This window comes from Sinohyriopsis cumingii, chromosome 11 (assembly GCF_028554795.1).
Source record: "Sinohyriopsis cumingii isolate HCF-2022 chromosome 11, ASM2855479v2, whole genome shotgun sequence".
NCBI lineage: Eukaryota > Metazoa > Mollusca > Bivalvia > Unionida > Unionidae > Sinohyriopsis > Sinohyriopsis cumingii.
This window is the reverse complement of record NC_142971.1, coordinates 84,743,723-84,763,786: the sequence shown is the minus strand read 5'-3', so window position 1 is coordinate 84,763,786 and position 20,064 is coordinate 84,743,723. Positions and strand designations below refer to the sequence as shown.

The 20,064-nt window shown below is 35.3% G+C and overlaps 2 protein-coding genes across 2 annotated transcripts in view; both read left to right on the top strand.

Moving 5' to 3' along the window:
- The window catches only part of LOC149788891 (hepatocyte growth factor receptor-like), a 30,983-nt gene extending 13,247 nt beyond the window's left edge, over positions 1-17,736 (top strand). Inside the window, exons 3-4 of the mRNA XM_089975023.1 lie at positions 3,897-4,067; positions 17,592-17,736. Of these exons, the coding sequence (XP_089831149.1) occupies positions 3,897-4,067; positions 17,592-17,712 (292 nt within the window). The 3' untranslated portion in view covers positions 17,713-17,736. The remainder of the gene's footprint in view (positions 1-3,896; positions 4,068-17,591) is intronic.
- Positions 17,737-19,058: 1,322 nt separating this feature from the next.
- The window catches only part of LOC149788890 (plexin-A4-like), a 96,582-nt gene continuing 95,576 nt past the window's right edge, over positions 19,059-20,064 (top strand). The window contains exon 1 of the mRNA XM_089973563.1: positions 19,059-19,133. Coding sequence (XP_089829689.1) covers positions 19,059-19,133 — 75 coding nt within the window. The remainder of the gene's footprint in view (positions 19,134-20,064) is intronic.

Genomic DNA, 20,064 nt, shown 5'->3' with positions numbered 1-20,064 from the left:
TCTAAGATGCCCTGTCAACTCTCCAAATATCTTTTCAAAGATAGATAGATAGAAACATAGAGAGATAGATAGATAGATAGATAGATAATTTTGCCACTTTGTTTTCATCTATGATGCTACTTGCAATGAAATTCAAGATTTATTTTGCAAGAAACAGTATTAAAATGCATTGTAATAACAGTAATACATAAATTGCTTTCCTTTACCAGAACTCCTAGTTCCAGTCCAAGCTAATTATTCCCTCCTCCACTCAGTACTGGAGGGCCAGAATTAAAAAGAACATGATCCCAGTCTGATGCCTTAGTCATAGCCAACATATGGTATTTATCCTCCTTAGTCCTTGATTTATTTGATTGTTTTCTCAGTAAAATTGATAGGGTTTTTGTACATTTCTTTAAAAAAGTTCTTCCCCATCCTAGTTATGTGCCAGAGTATCCATTACTTGTCCTGTTATGATTCCCAGAATTTGTTTGTTTTCTGTGAGTTTATTTTCTCGTTAGTGATTACTATGTCACTCGGTTTGCATAAGTGAGTCTACAAGAGGGTCCCATCAGACACACACCCCTTTTGCCTGCTGTGCTCAGGTTGTGCCTGATTAGTTGTCTCTGGACTGATCGAGTATAAGATTTCATGAAAAGTCACCACACATACAGAAGGAGGAAGAAACATCTTACATCTTCATCTTCATCACTGGATAACCCACCCTTTTCAAATGAAGTGTCTGGATCGCAGCCCATATTGATGTAATATTAACCCATGTGGGGCAGGAATGCTCTAGAAAGTCCGTTGTGATTTTCCAAAGCCCAGGGATCCCTGGCACTCATTTCAAACCATTAGTGTCCATGGGGGATCCTTCCTTGTTCCTTTCAAAGGGAAGGAGAACACCAGATAGTGAGTTGCACCTCCCAATTACTGATGAGCAGTGCCCTATGAAGACTGATGTCCCACTGGCAGAGAAGAGCAAATTGCACCTTCTTCAGAAGGAAGAGTGGTGATCTGAAATGGAGTTGTTAGTCAGATCTTCATTACTGGATGGGTCTTTGTTATTTTTCCAAGCATTAGTCACTGGGCACAATTCACAAGTGACTAGGTACCAGTCAACAGTGATCTACTTACTGATCACTGACTTTGAGCATTGGTCGCTGATTACCAGGTTTTGATTTTCAGTCTGGAGAAAGGGATCAATTACATTTCACATCTGTTTCTATGTTTCTTCTTGATCGCTATGGGAATAAGGATTCAGGTTGTACATGATAAACTACGGATGGGGATCATATCGGCATCCCAACCTACCCAGTGGTCCTGTTTGATTCCTATAGTATGCATCACCTATACTGGGAAGCAAATTGTCCTTTATCCCCATGATATCATTTATGTCTCTGTCTTGGTTTCAGGGTGATGCTCACATGACTGGTCATGGGTGCTTCATTGCATCTGGTCTTGCCTAACATAAAGGAGGGGCAAATGCCACTAACCTCCAAGGCAGTGATCAGAGATATCATTTTGCTTCAGAGGACAACTGCTAGAGTTATTCACCTCCAGTGAGTGATTATGGGAAGATAGGAACCCATTTTAATGTCTCCCTCTCTGGAGTGAGAAACTGTTAAGGACAGTCCTTACTCATCTCAGGAGCTGACTTAGGATATTGATGTCTTTTCCATCATGGCAGATGCAAATAATTTCTGGAGGAACCAGTGACAATGGTCTCTCTGCCTCGATTGGTCCCCAGCTACTTCCCATCTCTCAAATCGGGTGCTGGAGGGAGAGGAAGTTTGGACATTCATTGAGACAATGAATGAAGTTGCCCCCCACCACCCAATGTTTGTTTAAAATCTTCTCGCACAGAAGATAAGAATAATCTCTATTCTGTAGAGGCCTTCTGTGGCCTCCTTTCGTTGAGATCTCCAGTTTCTGCACTCAATGATGGTCTTTAAGCTGACACAGAAGTTTTCCTGGCACTAGGGGTTTGCCAGTCAGCAGTAGGTGTTATTTGTCTCTTGTGCTATGCTCCATCTAATGTATTCTCAATCCAGCTATTTGAGCTAATTCTCCAGATTAGCTCTTAAGCCTTCTTCGCTTGGACGTGTGCATGTCTCAAATTTGGATAGCTGGGGCCTGGGCTGACCTTCCAGTAAACACTTGTGATGCCTTGGTACTAGAGATCTTTAATCTTAACATGTTCTCTTGAGGGAGTAATCATTGTCTCCAGTTGTGCTTCAGTGTTTGGTTTAGGCCATAGTGAAGATATTTTGTCATTCGCTCAACATGTTAATAAATCCCTTGGCAGAGCTTCTTCATCTTTGACAGGGATGCTGCATTGGAGATGTTGAAACTGGCTGGAAGTGTAAACCCACCCTGACCTCCCTGTGGGACCTTATTCTAAGTTCTTCAAGGAGGTATGGCATCAACAGTCTCACAAGCAGCCTGAGTTCAATGCTCATTCCTGCCCATCCTACACTAGGCAAGGTTTAGAGGGATAAAGTCTTTTTGGACTCATCCCTCCACATAGGAGGGAGGTGATCAGCCTTAGGTAGTTGCATCCTCTCTTGCAGTGCTTTTCTCTTCCTTACAATGGAGACTACCACCATGGTCAGTAACAACATAAGGCCATGTGACTGGATGGTCTCATCTGATCTTCAGGATGCATTCCTTTACATCCCAGTCTTCCCGCCACACGTAAAATAACTCTTGACCAAGAGGTACATGGGGGTAGTAGCAACCCACATGAGATCGCTAAGGATATCTGTCTTTAATTATTTTATGGCTAGTTGATGCACAGCATCCTCAGAAACTTCTCTTCAGAAGGGTCTGTCCCTCTCTTGGTTGACAGAAACTCGTCTTGGTCTTATCGGAAACCTGGTAAAGTCCAATTTGATCCCATTTCAGAACTTTTTCACCAGCCTAGGGAAAGTTCATGTTTCTCTAGATAGAATTGACCATATGCTGGCCTTCATAATAGGTCTTCTGGCCAAGAATTCATTGTCAGCTTGCCATTACCTCTCTTTCCTGGGAACTCTGAAATTGGCTGCAGAGATTAGGGAGGCTTCACTTGTGTCTACTCCAGTTTCTGTTTCTAGCAAGCTGGTGACCACACAAGGACCTGCTATCAGCTCCAATCCTCCTGATAGCTGACTTTCACCAATATCTGCCTAGGTGTCTAAATTGGGTTTGGTTTCTAACCAGAGTCCCATTTCATATCCTTAACTCTTTCTGTACACTGACACATTAGATGTGTGATTGGGGAGGCCCAGTCTTCAACCAGTTTACATTAGTGAGCACTCCTACCATATGGATAAGTGTATTTGTTTTCTCTGCAAGATTTGTTGAGGCTATCACCCTCTTTCCTAACTGGTAAATTCACTAATACAGCAGTGCAAGTAATGTATTAATGCTGTTAACACATAGTCTTAGGGGTGGGGTGAGTCAAGCTAGTTTTAATTGTGAAATACTTGCCTGCTGCTAATGCAAAGATTCCAATTGCCCATCATTCTCTGATGTCCTGTACTCTAGTTCCAAGTCAAAAGAAGAAGAAATCCCTGTGTTCGTAATGATGAAGGAGTTGGACTGGAATCAAGTTCTATTTAATTCTGGCCCTCCAGAGGGTGAAGTCCCGGTAATGGAAGCAATGCAATAGTAGCAGGTAAGTGTTACATAATTTAAATTAGTTTTACCTCCCCTCCCCCAAGAAGCCCCCAACTAAGTTTCGGCATGCATATTGTCAGATTTTAAAAAATATGTATTACTGATTCTTTTTAAACGTACTTTATTTTCTTCTATCTATCATGCCCATCTTCACCATCCCCCCAGCCCCTTTCCCTTGTCATTGAACTTGGTTACATGAGTTAGTAATATGTAATGTTTAAATTTCATTGAAGATTCTCTTTTTTTTCTGGCAGGGCTGGAATTAAAGACAAAATTATATGCAGAACACCACAAATGGAGAAGACTGCAACAACAAGCATCATTTTGATATTTGATAATCAGACAAATAAAACTGTTCCCAAAAGCTTCACGTATTTGGCAAATCCTGTAACAGAACAAACTCAACCCAACAAAAGTATGGCAAGGTAAGTTGTAAGTCTGGAAAAGTAAAATCACCAAATAAATATATCTGAAATTGAATTCATGCATTTACTTTCTGTTGTGCATGGTTTGGTTGATAACTAATATCGACCTAAATGTTTTTGCTTCTTTAAATGCTGTTAAATGATTTTAATATTTCAGAACTGTTTTTAACTATTTCCAGGTTGTTGCCTAGAAAATGAAGTGTATAATTGTTTCCTCACCTTTCTTCTTTTTTATTGAAGTTGGTGGTTTTCTCCCCATATACAGTACAGCTGATGTGTATTTTTGGAACTCCATGCATTGTGATGGGGGTGGAGAGAGTGGAGATGATTAAGAAAAAATACCATCCGCCATCTCTCTGCACATCCTGATGCGGCAGCTTGGGGAGAAATGCTCTGCACACCGTGCTTTCTCACTAAGTCATCAATGAATGGTCTCTATCAAATGGTTGTAGTTTACTGTATGACTCCTGCAAGCATGCTCTTTAGAGGTTTATGAAAAGAGACAGAGACACTTTTATCGACATCATTATCAGATTAATATAGACATTTCCTAGTTTATTTGAAGATTATCTAATAGATTTAATAACAAATCAAATTTTAGGTAATATTAACATAGTTGCAATGCCTCAAAAACTGTACTATTACTACTGTACTTTTTTCATTTACAAAAGGTTGAATGACACCTTTTGCAATAAGTTTACGTTTCTGCTTTATTCAAATAAATCTGAACAAACTTAGGCACAGACTTTGACAAGACCTTGTTGGTTTTCTCTAGAAGAGTGCAAAGTTATCCTACTGTTTAAACATGAAGAGTCATCCTTGGAAGTATGAACATTTAAATTCCCAATGACTGTTGATTCTGTTTAAGAAAAACAACAACAAAACAGAAAACACAGAATTTACACTTAAATGCGAACTACGTTTTGTCCTTGAAAAGATATGACCCAGTCACAAGGTTGAATATAGATGTACACAGCTACAAACTTTAATTCAATTCTGATTACATTTATGCTGTATGGGATTGGTCATTCAATTTATTGTTCTTTCTGATGGGGTATTTTATTTTTCTTTTATTCATCTTGAGATAAATTTGTTTCAAATAATGTAACCATTTGGAAACTTAAATGGCCTCTCTTTAATAAAGAATTGGCTTGAGCAGATGTTCTGCAGAAATAATGACAGTGATCATTGTAAACACTTTTTTTAGCATCAGATGACAATGTTTCTAACATAAAGCCATCTGACTTGGTGCGTTGTACTTTACACCTCAAATTATGGTCCCATTATTAACAGCGGAAGGTTGGTAATTAATCCTAATTAATCAATTATTGTTGAAATAAATAAATTATTGTTGAAAACTTTAAAATCTTATATGTTCAACAAATTTAAGACATTCTGCATGGTTGTATCTGTATATTTCCTATTATTTGTTTGTTCTTGTAAGGGCCCATGGGTCATCTTCACTGATTGGATGTTACAAATGTAAATCAATAATGCCGATCAGCTGATCCATGGTGAAGATGACATTGGCCTGTCGGCTGAAGTGTGGTGGATATTTGCAAGTATTTTATCACTCCATCGCAAAGTGTTATCACAGAGTGAATTGGAGAGATTAAGTCCCACACACAATGTGTAGGGTTCCAAAACTACATATCAGCTGTACTGTAGAAGGTGTATTTTTATTGTCATGCCATTTATATTGTCGTGGTCATTTTTATATTTTATAATTTAACAACCTTACTTGACTTGGCACAGTATACCCTAGTGAAAATGTGCTGAAATTTAAGAAATTTCATGAGATTTCAGTCACATTTTTATTAGGGTTTACAGTGCCAAGTCAGGTAAGGTTCTTAAGTTTTGGGCAAAATATTAGTAAGAATTTACTTAACATTTTTTAGAGGTGTCACAAAATTATAACTAAAATTTTGGTGAGATTTCACAAACATTTTGACCAAATCTTTCACTCAAATTTTGTTGCAATTTCATAAAAGTCTGGACTAAACTTTTCACTAAAGTTTTAGTAAGATCTCACTAAAATGTAACTGAAATTTTGGTTAGAGTTCACAAAAATAGTGACCAAAACTTTCAGTGAAATCTTAGTGAGATCTGATTAAACTTTCAATTAAACTATGGTGAGATGTTACTAAACTTTTGGTGACATCTCACTAAAATTTTTACGAAAATTTTCATTGAAATTTCATTGAATTACTAGTGAAATTTAACTGAAATAGTGAAATTTCTGAGTTACTATATATAGTATTTAACAGAAGCTTCAGTAATTTTTAAGACATTTCAATAAGTTTCAAATGAAATAGTGGATACAAATAATACGGCACTTTATTAAACTGTAATATTAAAATATAAATGGACAACAATTATACAGCTGCTATAATTATGAGAGTCACAGTATTTGCGAACATCATACTGCAAACGTTGTTTGAATGTACAAACTGATGCTATTTTGATCATTTGAATGAGCCCCCGATCCATAAACAGCCATGACAAATGTTTAACAAGTTAAAATAACTGATTTTACTCAGATTCATAACACAACTAAAATATTTTGCTAATATAAAAACAATATCACTCATGACATTGAAAGATTACTCTACTTGTGGGCCATGAAACCCTACAAAGATGACCATCTTTGATAGACATGGATATCTGGCAACAATATCATCACTTACCCCGAGTGATCTATACGTTGTCTCTACTTACATTCCAAAGTTAATCAGTTTGGATTTCTATAGCTTATCATTTAACATGTGAGCTGTTACTGTACAGTAAAGTTGGTAATTCAAATCTGTATGGCAAAAATTGCAAAATGCTAGTCCTGGCATTCAGTTTTATTACAGACTGACCAGCTACATTGCCATCGACTTTGCTTTCAAGCCATTCTCATTTCCACATATTTTTCAAACTATTATTCAAACTCATGTCCAACTGGAAAATCTGAATTGCCATGTTTGGCAAGCTTGCTCTTTCCCTTTGTTTATGTTACATGATGATTGATTGGGCAAGTACAGACTTTTGACCAATGAAAAAGCTGTTTATAGTGATCATCTCCTAAATAATATTTGGAACAAATACTTTTATAAGGATTGTTGCAGAATGGAACAGACAGACTGTTTTTTTTTATGAAAGAAACAGCTACGGAGATGATATGAAAAAACGGTCCATATCGAGGAAAATTGGTCATGAGAAAAGTGGAATTCTGCTTTAAAATGGAAAACAATCTTGTCATCCAGGGGCAGTTAAATCCAATTCAAGTTAAACAATAAAAAAGAGGAAAAATGACAAAGAAAGATGTGGATAGAAGTTATTGTTCCCAAAATCAACAGTAAAATCAGAGCTACCAGAAACAAAAATGATGAAAATAATTAAAAATGTATACGAAACAAAAATAAATGGTTAAAATGGATAAAGGTTCATTTTGTATATCAGTAAAGTACTGTTTCTCAGTGATATTTTATTCATTGAAATTTTAGTGAGATTACAATCACAAAATCACACTGATATTTTTATAAACTTTGGCTAAATCTGGCTGACTTTTGGTGAAATACCATAATTTTGGTGAACAAAGGACATTTCAGCAAATTTCGCTGAAATTTCAGTCACATTTTCACAAGGTTAGTCAGGATTGCACTGATTTGCTGTAACATCCAATATAATCAAAAACACGCGGTGTCATGGCTCTCATTCACGATGCTATAGACCACCACAGATCCATCTTCATATGGGAGTTTAATTTGTTCATGAGAAGTTAAATAATTCTTATTACTGTGTTAGCAGACAGTACAATATTAAGCGATATAATGTTTTTGGTCCTGTGTATAGTTTCTTAAACAGAGGGAAATGTAAGTAGCTTAAATCATATCTTCCTGCTTTTGATTCTGTTATTTTTGGAAATTGTGCACTGCAGTTAAAGATTTTTTTACAAACAATATGAAACATTTTTTCATGACATTATTCAGTGACAGACTCTAAAACAGATAAATTTACCAAATGAGTATTTCACTTGCATTTTGTTTATATTCCATCTGTTTACATTCCATTTCATTGTTGTTTATATTCTCTCTGTTTACATTCCATTTCATTGTTGTTTATATTCTTTCTGTTTACATCCCATTTCATTGTTGTTTATATTCCCTCTGCTTACATCCCATTTCATTGTTGTTTATATTCCATCTGTTTACATCCCATTTCATTGTTGTTTATATTCCATCTGTTTACATCCCATTTCATTATTGTTTATATTCCATCTGTTTACATTCAATTTCATTGTTGTTTATATTCCCTCTGTTTACATCCCATTTCATTGTTGTTTATATTCCATCTGTTTACATCCCATTTCATTGTTGTTTATGTTCCATCTGTTTACATTCAATTTCATTGTTGTTTATATTCCCTCTGTTTGCATCCCATTTCATTGTTGTTTATATTCCATCTGTTTACATTCTATTTCATTGTTGTTTATATTCCATCTGTTTACATTCAATTTCATTGTTGTTTATATTCCATCTGTTTGCATCCCATTTCATTGTTGTTTATATTCCCTCTGTTTACATCCCATTTCATTGTTGTTTATATTCCATCTGTTTACATTCTATTTCATTGTTGTTTATATTCCCTCTGTTTACATTCCATTTCATTGTTGTTTATATTCCCTCTGTTTGCATCCCATTTAATTGTTTTTTATATTCCGTCTGTTTACATCCCATTTCATTGTTCTTTTATGGTCACAGAAGTGCAGTTAGAGTTTGTGCATATTACTTGTCTTTGTTCATTTTCATTTGCATGGAGCAACACGAAATGAACATGAATTTACATGTGTCATATTTTCCATTTTCAAGAGTGTTAAAGGGATAGAACTGTAGCATGTACATCTTGTCTTATTAAAAGTGTGCTTTAATGAATTGGAAAATGCATAAATGCAAGTGATGTAAATAACTAATAAATAAAAGTATAATTGTAACTGCATTAAGTGTAAAATACTGTTGTAGTGTATTTGTCAGCAAATTTTATTTTGTTATCTCATTTAGTTATAAAATTGTTCAGATTCAACCACCAATGACATTATGTCAGTTACATTTGCTACATCTTCCTTTGCAGGAACAATATCATCACATGAAAGAGGAGAAAAATAGTTTGAAAGTGTAAAGAATCTGATCCTCAGTTATTATGTGAAAGGACTATCAAACATTGGGAATTTTGTATTTTCAAGTCCATTCGTTTATTTTATTCATGTTCATTCTGTTTTCAATTATCATTCATTCTATGTTTATCATTTGTCTCCTCCGTTTCTTGTGCATTGATTTTGCATTTTATTTATGTTCACTTTGCACTCATTCTGCATTCCATTTCATACTGGATTATGTGGGTTATTTACTCTACATATTTAGCAATAACCACATCTCCAATGAATTTGTTATGTATTCCGGCTTACAAGGCTAGAGCATTTGCCACAAGCATGGCATTTGACCAGAGCTGTTTATAACTGATAACTGACTTTATCCAGACTGTGGGATGGAGATTTTTTTATCTAAGCGATCTTTCATCCCAAAGGGCTCAACTCTATCTTGTAGGACCTATAGCTGTGGCACAACAGGTCACCTTTCCAGGTCATTTTACAGTTTCACAAGACATGGCTTCACAACTTCTGCTGGATTCGCGAATATTTTCCCATTTTAAAGCCGCTCGCTGACAAATGGGAGTTTTCTCCAGTTGGGTTATCTAGAAGCTGTATCACATAATTTAGTGGACTGGAGATGGCATCTTCAAGGGGAAGGTGATAAATCTCCCTCAGCCACTTACCTATTCTCCAAAGGTTTTATGATTTGGTGATGTAGTCCAAGAAGAAACTAATTTTTTCTAGTAAAATAACCACTAGGCCACCAGAGTGGTCCATAGTGTTATGCTTACAGAGAAATGTAAATTTGTTGTACCATGAGGATATTGTTTGTGAAATAAGTGACTGCCAACAAACCACCGAGTTATTGAACAAAAAGATGATGTCACAAAAAACTAATTTTTATGATTCACTGATTTTCATCTAATGCAAAAATTTACTGGTTTGTCTTTTCCTTCCTTCAAGATAACATATAATTCATACAAACGTATGTTTGAAAATGTTATTATAATGTTTTACCATTATAATATTCTAAAAGCCCAGCCTGCTGTGAAACATTATAAACAATCTTTACTCTATTTCCATACATCTCTATGGCTACCTGTCGATGTACCATTCAATTCGCTCATGATAATAATAATAATGAGGACTTTGTATAGAGCCTAATCTTTAGAATCTCTAAGTGCTTTACAACATTAGACAACACCTATAAGATAAAAAACATATAATGATATGATTACAAAATCAAACACCATGAAGTTAGAAAACATAAAAGAACATGCTGAGAATATTTAAGGTAGGAAACATTATTAGGTCTTTAAGTTTGTTCTTGCAGTCGAAATAAGTGAGTTTTGAGAGCACTCTTGAATGTGATCACTCTGTCTTTGTGTCTAAGTTCAGTGGGCAATTCATTCCACGTTGCTGGGGCCTTTTATTCAAAAGAATGCTGTCCATTTGACTTTGTTTTCTATGTGGGAATAATGCGCATACGATTGTCAGAAGAGGAGCGTAAGTATCTTGCTGGTGTGTACACATGGGTGAGGTCGGATAGGTATGTTGGACTAGGGTCCGACAGTGAAACGTAGCACAGAGAACAAATTTTGTGTTTGATTCTGGATCGAATGGATAGCCATTGTAGGGTGCAGAGCAGCGGGGAAGTGTGCTCTGATCGTGGTACTCTACGTATGATCTGAGCAGCTGTGTTTTGAACTTTTTGAAGTTTCTGGAGTAGATATTGAGATGAACCAGACAGAACTGAGTTACAATAGTCCAGTCTTGAAAGTGCTAATGAACACCCAAGTGTTTTAGTGGCATCAACTGAAAGATGTTTGCGAATGGAGCTGATGCGTCTCAGCTCAAGATATGCAGCCTTGCATATGTTCATGACGTGTTGGTGCAATGTGAGAGTACTGTCCAGAGTAACACCTAGGTTTTGTACTGATTGTGTGAATTTAATGTTGGTGTTGCTGATATTTATTGTTTGAGATAAAGGATGTGAATGAGAAAGTCTTTGTTTTGTGGTCAGAATGGCCTCAGTTTTGTCATCATTTATCGGCAGCTTGTTACAAGTCATCCATGATTTCACGTCAGAAATGCACCTCTCTACACCTTTGATGGTAGCATCAACTTCAGTTGGGTGGCTAGATTTGTATATTTGGGTGCCATCAGCATACAATTGGTGAGACACTGGATGATGATCTATGACACTTGAGAGAGGCTGGGTGTATAGAATGAAGACAACAGGTCTAAGAACAGACCTCTGTGGAACACCACAACATAGATCAACTGGGCTGGAGTGTATTCCATTTGCAGATACAATTTGTGTCCTGTTGAACAAGTAGGACTTGAACCACAGTAAGGCTGTGTCATGAATGCCAAATACGTGCTGGAGACGGTGAAGTAATATATCATGGTCTATTTTGTCAAATGCTGCAGACAAATCAAGGAAGATGAGGACTGTAATCTTTCCGCTATCCAACGCAGAGAGAATGTCATTAGCTACTTTTAGAAGAGTAGTTTCATTACTGTGGAAAGGGCGATATGCAGATTATACACTGCTAAAAAGACTGTTTGAATTCAGATGAGATACAAGCTGGGATAGAACAATCTTTTCTAAGATTTTTGATATGAATGGGAGATTAGAAACTGGGCAGTAGTTCTTTAAATCGTTATGGTCTAGTGTTGGTTTCTTCAGCAGAGGCTTTACAATGGCAGTTTTGAAAAATGATGGGAATTCCCTGGATGAGAGAGATGTATTAATAACATCAGTTAGTGAAGGCAATACTGGATCTAAGCACTCAAGCAGCAGTGATGTTGGAATTGGGTCAAGTCCAGATGACTTTGGTGCACTCTTCATCATGATTGTACGTACGAAATCCATAGATACAGATTCAAATGCTGCTAATGGTTGCCTCTCAAATTCTGCATCACAACTGTATGGTGATGACGAGTCAATTGAAATTGTTGTGTCAAGCTTATCTTTAATGGTATTTTGTTTTGGAAAAAATTTGCAAACATGTCCGGAAGGTCGACTGGAGAGAAGGTAGTTGGAAGTAGTGTAGATTTGTTCCTTGACATTAGCTTGTTAGTAATCTCAAAGAGCTCTTTGCAACTGGAACTTTCGATGATCTTAGTAGTGTAGTGGGCTGATTTCGCTGCATGGACTATATTTGTGACATTCTTCTTAGTGGCTTTATATATTTGCTTATGAGTAGTGAGTCTTGTGGAAAGCCAAAGCCTCTCAGCTTTATGGCGGTCTGTTCTAGCAGTGTGAAGCAGGTCCCTAACACTGCTATACCATCGAGAACACTTTTGAACTGATACTCTGCACTTGGTAGCTGGGGCATGTTTGTATAGCAATGAATGCAGGCAGTTATCGAGTTGTTCTGCTGTTGGAGGTAAGCAGGTTGTTAGGTTTGCTTGGATGTCGTGCATTAGTTTGGTTCTATTTATCATACGGAAGTTTCTCTTAGTAGCAGATAAAGGTGGAGGGTTAGGGACTGATATGTCAATACCCATCCCAGTCTAAATTTAAACAAAACCGCTCATGTTACTCTATGCTAGCAAAGGTTGTTGATGAATAGTTGCTTGCCATGGACAGTGGAGAATCTGTTGGTACTATATGCCTTGACTTTATGAAGACTTTTGACATGGCTGACATGCTATACTTGCATTGAAATTTTAAAAGTACAAATGTTCTCATTTTCATGATTCTAATACCTCTAAGATAGCAGGTTGTTTTTGGTAACATTAAATCATGGCTGTTGGTTGCCTGTATCATTCATATTGGTAACATTAAATCATGGATGTTGGTTGCCTGTATCATTCATATTGGTAACATTAAATCATAGCTGTTGGTCAAAGCCGGTATCATTCATATTGGTAACATTAAATCATAGCTGTTGGTCAAAGCCGGTATCATTCATATTGGTAACATTAAATCATAGCTGATGGTTGCCTATATCATTCATATTGGTAACATTAAATCATGGCTGTTGGTTGCCAGTATAAATTCATTTTGGTAACATTATGTCATAGCTGTTGGTTGCCTGTATCATTCATATTGGTAACATTAAATCATAGCTGATAGTTTCCTGTTTCATTCATATTGGTAACATTATATCATGGCTGATGGTTTCCTGTATCGTTTGTATTGGTAACATTAAATCATAGCTGATATTTGCCTGTATCATTCATATTGCTAACATTAAATGTTAGCTGATGGTTGCCTGTATCATTCATATTGGTTACATTAAATCAAAGCTGATGGTTGCCAATATCATTCATATTGGTAGCATTAAATCATAGTTGATTATTGCCTGTAACATTCTTATTGGTAACATTAAATCAAAGCTCATGGTTGCCTGTACCATTCACATTTGTAACATTAAATCATAGCTGATGGTTGCCTGTATCATTTATATTAGTAACATTAAATCATAGCTGATGGTTGTCTGTATCATTCTTATTGGTAACATTAAATCAAAGCTGATGGTTGCCTGTATCATTCATATTGGTAACATTAAATCAAAGCTGATGGTTGCCTGTATCATTCATATTGGTAACATTAAATCATAGCTGATGGTTGCCTGTATCATTCATATTGGTAAAATTAAAAGTTAGCTGATGGTTGCCTGTATCATTCTTATTGGTAACATTAAATCATGGCTGATGGTTGCCTGTATCATTCATTTTGGTCACATTAAATCATAGCTGATGGTTAGGTGCCTGTATCATTCATATTGGTAACATTAAATCATAGCTGATGGTTTCCTGTATCATTCATATTGGTAACATTATATCATGGCTGATGGTTTCCTGTATCATTTGTATTGGTAATATTAAATCATAACTGCTGATGGTTGCCTGTGTCATTCGTATTGGTAACATTAAATCAAAGCTGATGGTTGCCTGTATCATTCATATTTGTAACATTAAATCATATCTGATGGTTGCCTGTATCATTCTTACTGGTAACATTAAATCATAGCTGATGGTTGCCTGTATCATTTTTATTGGTAACATTAAATCATGGCTGATGGTTGCCTGTATCATTCATTTTGGTCACATTAAATCATGGGTAATGGTTGTCTGTATCATTTGTATTGGTAACATTAAATCATAGCTGATGGTTGCCTGTATCATTCATATTGGTAACATTAAATCAAAGCTGATTGTTGCCTGTATCATTCCTATTTGTAACATTAAATCAAAGCTGATGGTTGCCTGTATCATTCATATTGGTAACATTAAATAGAAGCTGATGGTTGCCAATATCATTCATATTGGTAGCATTAAATCATAGTTGATTATTGCCTGTAACATTCTTATTGGTAACATTAAATCAAAGCTCATGGTTGCCTGTATCATTCACATTTGTGACATTAAATCATGGCTGTTGGTTGCCTGTATCAATCATATTGGTAACATTAAATCATGACTGATGGTTGCCTGTATCATTCATATTGGTAACATTAAATCATAGCTGATAGTTTCCTGTTTCATTCATATTGGTAACATTATATCATGGCTGATGGTTTCCTGTATCGTTTGTATTGGTAACATTAAATCATAGCTGATATTTGCCTGTATCATTCATATTGCTAACATTAAATGTTAGCTAATGGTTGCCTGTATCATCCATATTGGTTACATTAAATCAAAGCTGATGGTTGCCAATATCATTCATATTGGTAGCATTAAATCACAGTTGATTATTGCCTCATGGTTGCCTGTACCATTCATATTTGTAACATTAATCAAAGCTGATTATTGCCACTACCATTCACATTTGTAACATTAAATCATAGCTGATGGTTGCCTGTATCATTCATATTTGTAACATTAAATCATAGCTGATTGTTGCCTGTATCATTCCTATTTGTAACATTAAATCAAAACTGATGGTTGCCTGTATCATTCATATTTGTAACATTAAATCATAGCTGATGGTTGCCTGTATCATTCTTATTGGTAACATTAAATCAAAGCTGATGGTTGCCTGTATCATTCTTATTGGTAACATTAAATGAAAGCTCATGGCTGCCTGTATCATTCATATTGGTAACATTAAATGTTAGCTGATGGTTGCCTGTATCATTCTTATTGGTAACATTAAATCAAAGCTGCTTGTTGCCTGTGTCATTCATATTGGTAACATTAAATCATAGCTGATGGTTGCCAGGATCATTCATATTGGTATGGTAACATTAAATCATAGCTGATGGTTGTCTTTTTCATTTTTATTGGTAACATTAAATCAAAGCTGATGGTCAAAGCCCATATCATTCATATTGGTAACATTAAATCAAAGCTGATGGTTGCCTGTATCATTAATATTGGTAACATTAAATCATAGCTGATGGTTACCTGTGTCATTCATATTTCTAACATTAAATCATAGCTGATGGTTGTTTGTATGATTCATATAGGAAACATTAAATCATAGCTGATGGTTGCCTGTATCATTCCTTTTGGTAACATTAAATCATAGCTAATGGTTGCTTGTATCATTGATAAAGGAAACATTAAATCATAGATGATGGTTGCACGTATCATTCATATTGTTTATAAATGACTTGCCACATAAACTGACCTTAAGATTGATGATACAACTTTGCCATCCTAAAACTCATGTTATACCTTCAAAACAAAATGGGTGAAGATTTATATTAAGTCAAATATTGGTTCTCACTGATTAACATTGTTATAAATTCCCTAGAAATGAAGGCAGTGTTGCTTGCAACTAAGTAAAGATTTATTACTGAACAAATCCTGAGCTGTATATTGCCAGTGATCTAATTGGCAATGGCAGTGATCTAATTGGCAATGGCAGTGATCTAATTGGCAATGTCAGTAATCTAATTGGCACAGTTTATACAGAAAAGTTTTGCGAGTTCATATTGTTAAGAATTTGGACTTGTGTAAGCAACTGAAACATCTTCGTTTTGCAGTAATCTCAAAACTCAATCTTTTACAGAGGATAAAATGTTATCAACCACTCAGATATTGGAAATTATTTTACAGTGCACTCATTCATCCTCTTTTGGACTACTGCTGTACATTTTGGGGAAATATGACTGATAGTAATATTAAAACAATGCACAAACTTCAAAAAGGGCAGCAAGAATTATCCTGACTTTACTATCTGATATACCAAAATTCTGTTCTTGAGATTGAAATGGCTTAATTTAACTATGAATTACTGTAACAAAAGTTGATAATAATGTTCATTGTAAAGAATGACCACAATGTTTACATGATATGTTTCCTTTTAAGTCAGAAAAACAGTACCAAAAACTCAAATTGTGATCAGTTAAAAATGATAAATGCCAGAACAACACTACTAAAAACAAATACTTAAAACAGTCATTTGCTTACTTTGGTGCCATATCATGGAATGAATTTTCCAAACCTATTAGATGAGAAACAAATCTAAGTGTGTTTAAAACAAAAATGTATGACCATTGTCTCAAAAAAGAATTTTCTTTCTAAACATTGCAATACATGCACTCCATTTATTCATTTAATACATATCATATACACTTTGTGTTTTTATGCTTATTTTGTTTAAGCAGACTTTAATATGTTTGTTATATTTTTATTATTTTTGTTTGTTTTGTATTTATAATCTCATATCCATCTGTAGGGCCTTAGTGGATAATAATCTATTATAGCTAACTCAGTTTCCTTCATAAAATAAAGACTTACCCTCCTGCATGTTGTAACAGCCGACTAACAGAGGCAGCAGCTGTGGTGGTTCACTGGTTAGTGTGCTGGACTCTTACCCAAACGTGTACAGGTTCAAATTCTACTGTCTTATCTGCCTGGGTTGGCTACCATGGTGCATCCATGGGCAAGTCACTTTACTCAAATTACATCGGCATTAAATAAGCTACTTGTGTTTGCTTTGCAATAAAATGACAAACCAATCCAAAATATAACTTGAGTCTGATATCCAACATTACAAAATCAAGCAGGTGAATTTTCTGAAAATAAATGATCTAAAAAACTTGAACAACTTGAGACATTATTCCTTTCTGAACTGTTCAGATAAATGGAAAAGACAATATTGGATTTTGAGTTGGCATTTTAACTATTTATTATTGAATGAAATTACAACAGAAGAACGTGTTTTCTGTTTCATAGGAATGAGCTTGCTGGTTGAATGAATAACAATGAGAAAGTGTCCAGATAGTTTCTTGGGATGATTAGTGTCAAGGTCACCATTGTTGACTGGCCTTATCTTCTTTTAACTTAATCTCACACTTGAATATAAGTGCAGGTGTTAGGACTGAATATTTCATACTCAGAAGGGATGTAATTTTACATGTTATGCTTACATAATTTAGTGCTAGAAAAATGATTCATGAAATAAATCTTATCTTCTTTTGTAGTGGTGGAATAAAGCTTACAATTACAGGAAAATACCTTAATAATGCCCATCACATCAGAATTGGAATGGCTGGGAATAGCAGTACGGTATGTAAAAGAGCCCAAAACTATATAGATAGATGATTTAGTTTGTCTGGGGCTGCGGAGTATAACCCAAACATTAACAACATTTGGTGTGCATTGTTTTGTTTCCTGCCGTAAATATAATCATAAACTCTGTCTCTGTTGTAGTCTTCTTTTTGTTGATAACTTTTTTAAAACGTCCACTTCAGTGGAGGATACATGTAGTGTTACCTGTGTCTGTCAGTTTTGTCACAGATTTCATTTCCATTCAGTAACCATTTTAAAATATCAAGTTCTATTGAGGGGACATGTAGTATTACCTATTTCTATCAGTTGTGTCACAGATTTCATTTCCATTCAGTAACCTTTTTATAATATCAAATTTTATGGGGGCGATATGTAATGTTACCTGTTTCTGTCAGTCATGTCACAAACTTCATTTCCATTCACTAACCTTTTTAAAATGTCATATTCCTTGCAGGGGACATGTAATGTTAACTAATTCTGTCAGCCATGTCACAGATTGCATTTCTATTCAGTAGCCTTTTAAAAATGTCAAATTATATGGGGGGGACTTGTAGTGTTACCTATTTCTGTCATTTGTGTCATAGATTTCATTTCCATTCAGTAACCTTTTAAAAATGTCAAATTCTTTTGGGGAACATATAGTTTTACTATATCTGTCCAGCTAGTCACTTAATAACTTTTGAAGAACTTTATGGATTGAAAGCAGAGTAAAGAAGATGAAATTTTGTTTCTACCAATTTCCATATTGAAAAATGGACCATGTTTGGACCCCAGTATGACTTTAAAATTTGCCTTTGTATCATGAATTCCATTTCCACACAATATCATTTGAATGATTTCATAGAATAAAACCAATATGACTGATAGTACATTGAAAATTATTTGGGATTTAATTCACAGTACTGTGTCTTTTGAATTTTCACTTAGTTTTCTAGGTAAATAAATTGTTTGTTGAATTTTAGTCCAAACAAAGTCACAGTGACCCTGCTAATGAAATGAAAGGGCAATTTTGTGGTGCTGCTTGATATTAACAACTAAATTGTTTTTGCCATGCTTCAGTCATTTTGCAGTCATGTGATCACAGGTAGTCTTACCACAAATATACAAAATTGTTTTTGCCATGCTTCAGTCAGTTTGCAATCATGTGATCACAGGTAGTCTTACCACAAATATACTAAATTGTTTTTGCCATGCTTCAGTAAGTTTGTAGTCATTTGATCATACAGTCTTAGCACAAATATACTGAATTGTTTTTGCTGTGCTTCATTCAGTTTGCAGTCATACGATTACAGGCAGTCTTACCACAAATATATTACATTGACAGAAATGTGTGAACTTGAATGGAATTTATTTTATTTTGTTACAATAATCATGCTTACATGGGAAATTTCATTGAAGGCAAGGAGACACCGGTCATCTCAGGAGCTAAACCCTTCGATGCAGGAGGTTCACATGTATGTTCCTCTTAAGAAAAGTTTGTTACATAATTTAGTGTTTTCAGTGAAGGACTTTTTGCAAAATGAAAATGTGAAGCTCTGATCTTAAGTATGGCTGCCACCTCAGTATTTTCACCGTGATGCGCAATTGCATGAATCGTCACTAAATTTAAGGACCCCCCACACTTAAAAATGATCATAGTGAATGAATTTTCCATGAGCATATTGAGTAATAACAAAGCTCATTCTGATCACATGAGTGCTTGACTTGTAGATCAAGAGCCATAATCAAGTACTTACCTAGGGAGTTTTTGAAGTTGAGTAATGGGATAGAGTCATTAAGTAATCTAGTTATTAAAAGCATTCATACATGTGACAAAACAGAAGTGAGCTTAGGACAACAAAAGGGAGATTTGCAAAATCTGGTTGGGGTTTTGATTTCAAAAGAGGGGGGATATTCCACGAGAATGGAAAATTTTTCATTGTGGCTCATTTCTTACTATCTTGTCCCAATGAAGACACAAGCTTTGGTCACTATATCAGTAGCTTTTGCCTGTCGATATAGAACTGTTTTGGGATTTCTGAGTCAGGGAAGATTATTTTCACAGATCTGAAAAAAATGATATGCTGCAGTAAACAAGAGTTTTTGTTCACCTATAAAGTTGGCACAAATATGTCTTTATCCACATGTGATTCAAATTCCACTAACATGGATTTCTTTGATGCCATATACATTGTCATGTTTAACTTGCTGCATGATGCCACTCATTCTTGCAACCATAGCAGATATTTTTGAACTTGGTGTCTGGGTTGCTTAGAGTGTAGCATTTTAGCATTTGGAGATAATGAACACATAGACATCTGAACAAACCTTAAACACCGAAGTCACTCTATTTAATGCAGATTGATTCCTTAGTAATCCAACTATAATCATTTCATCTTTTTAATC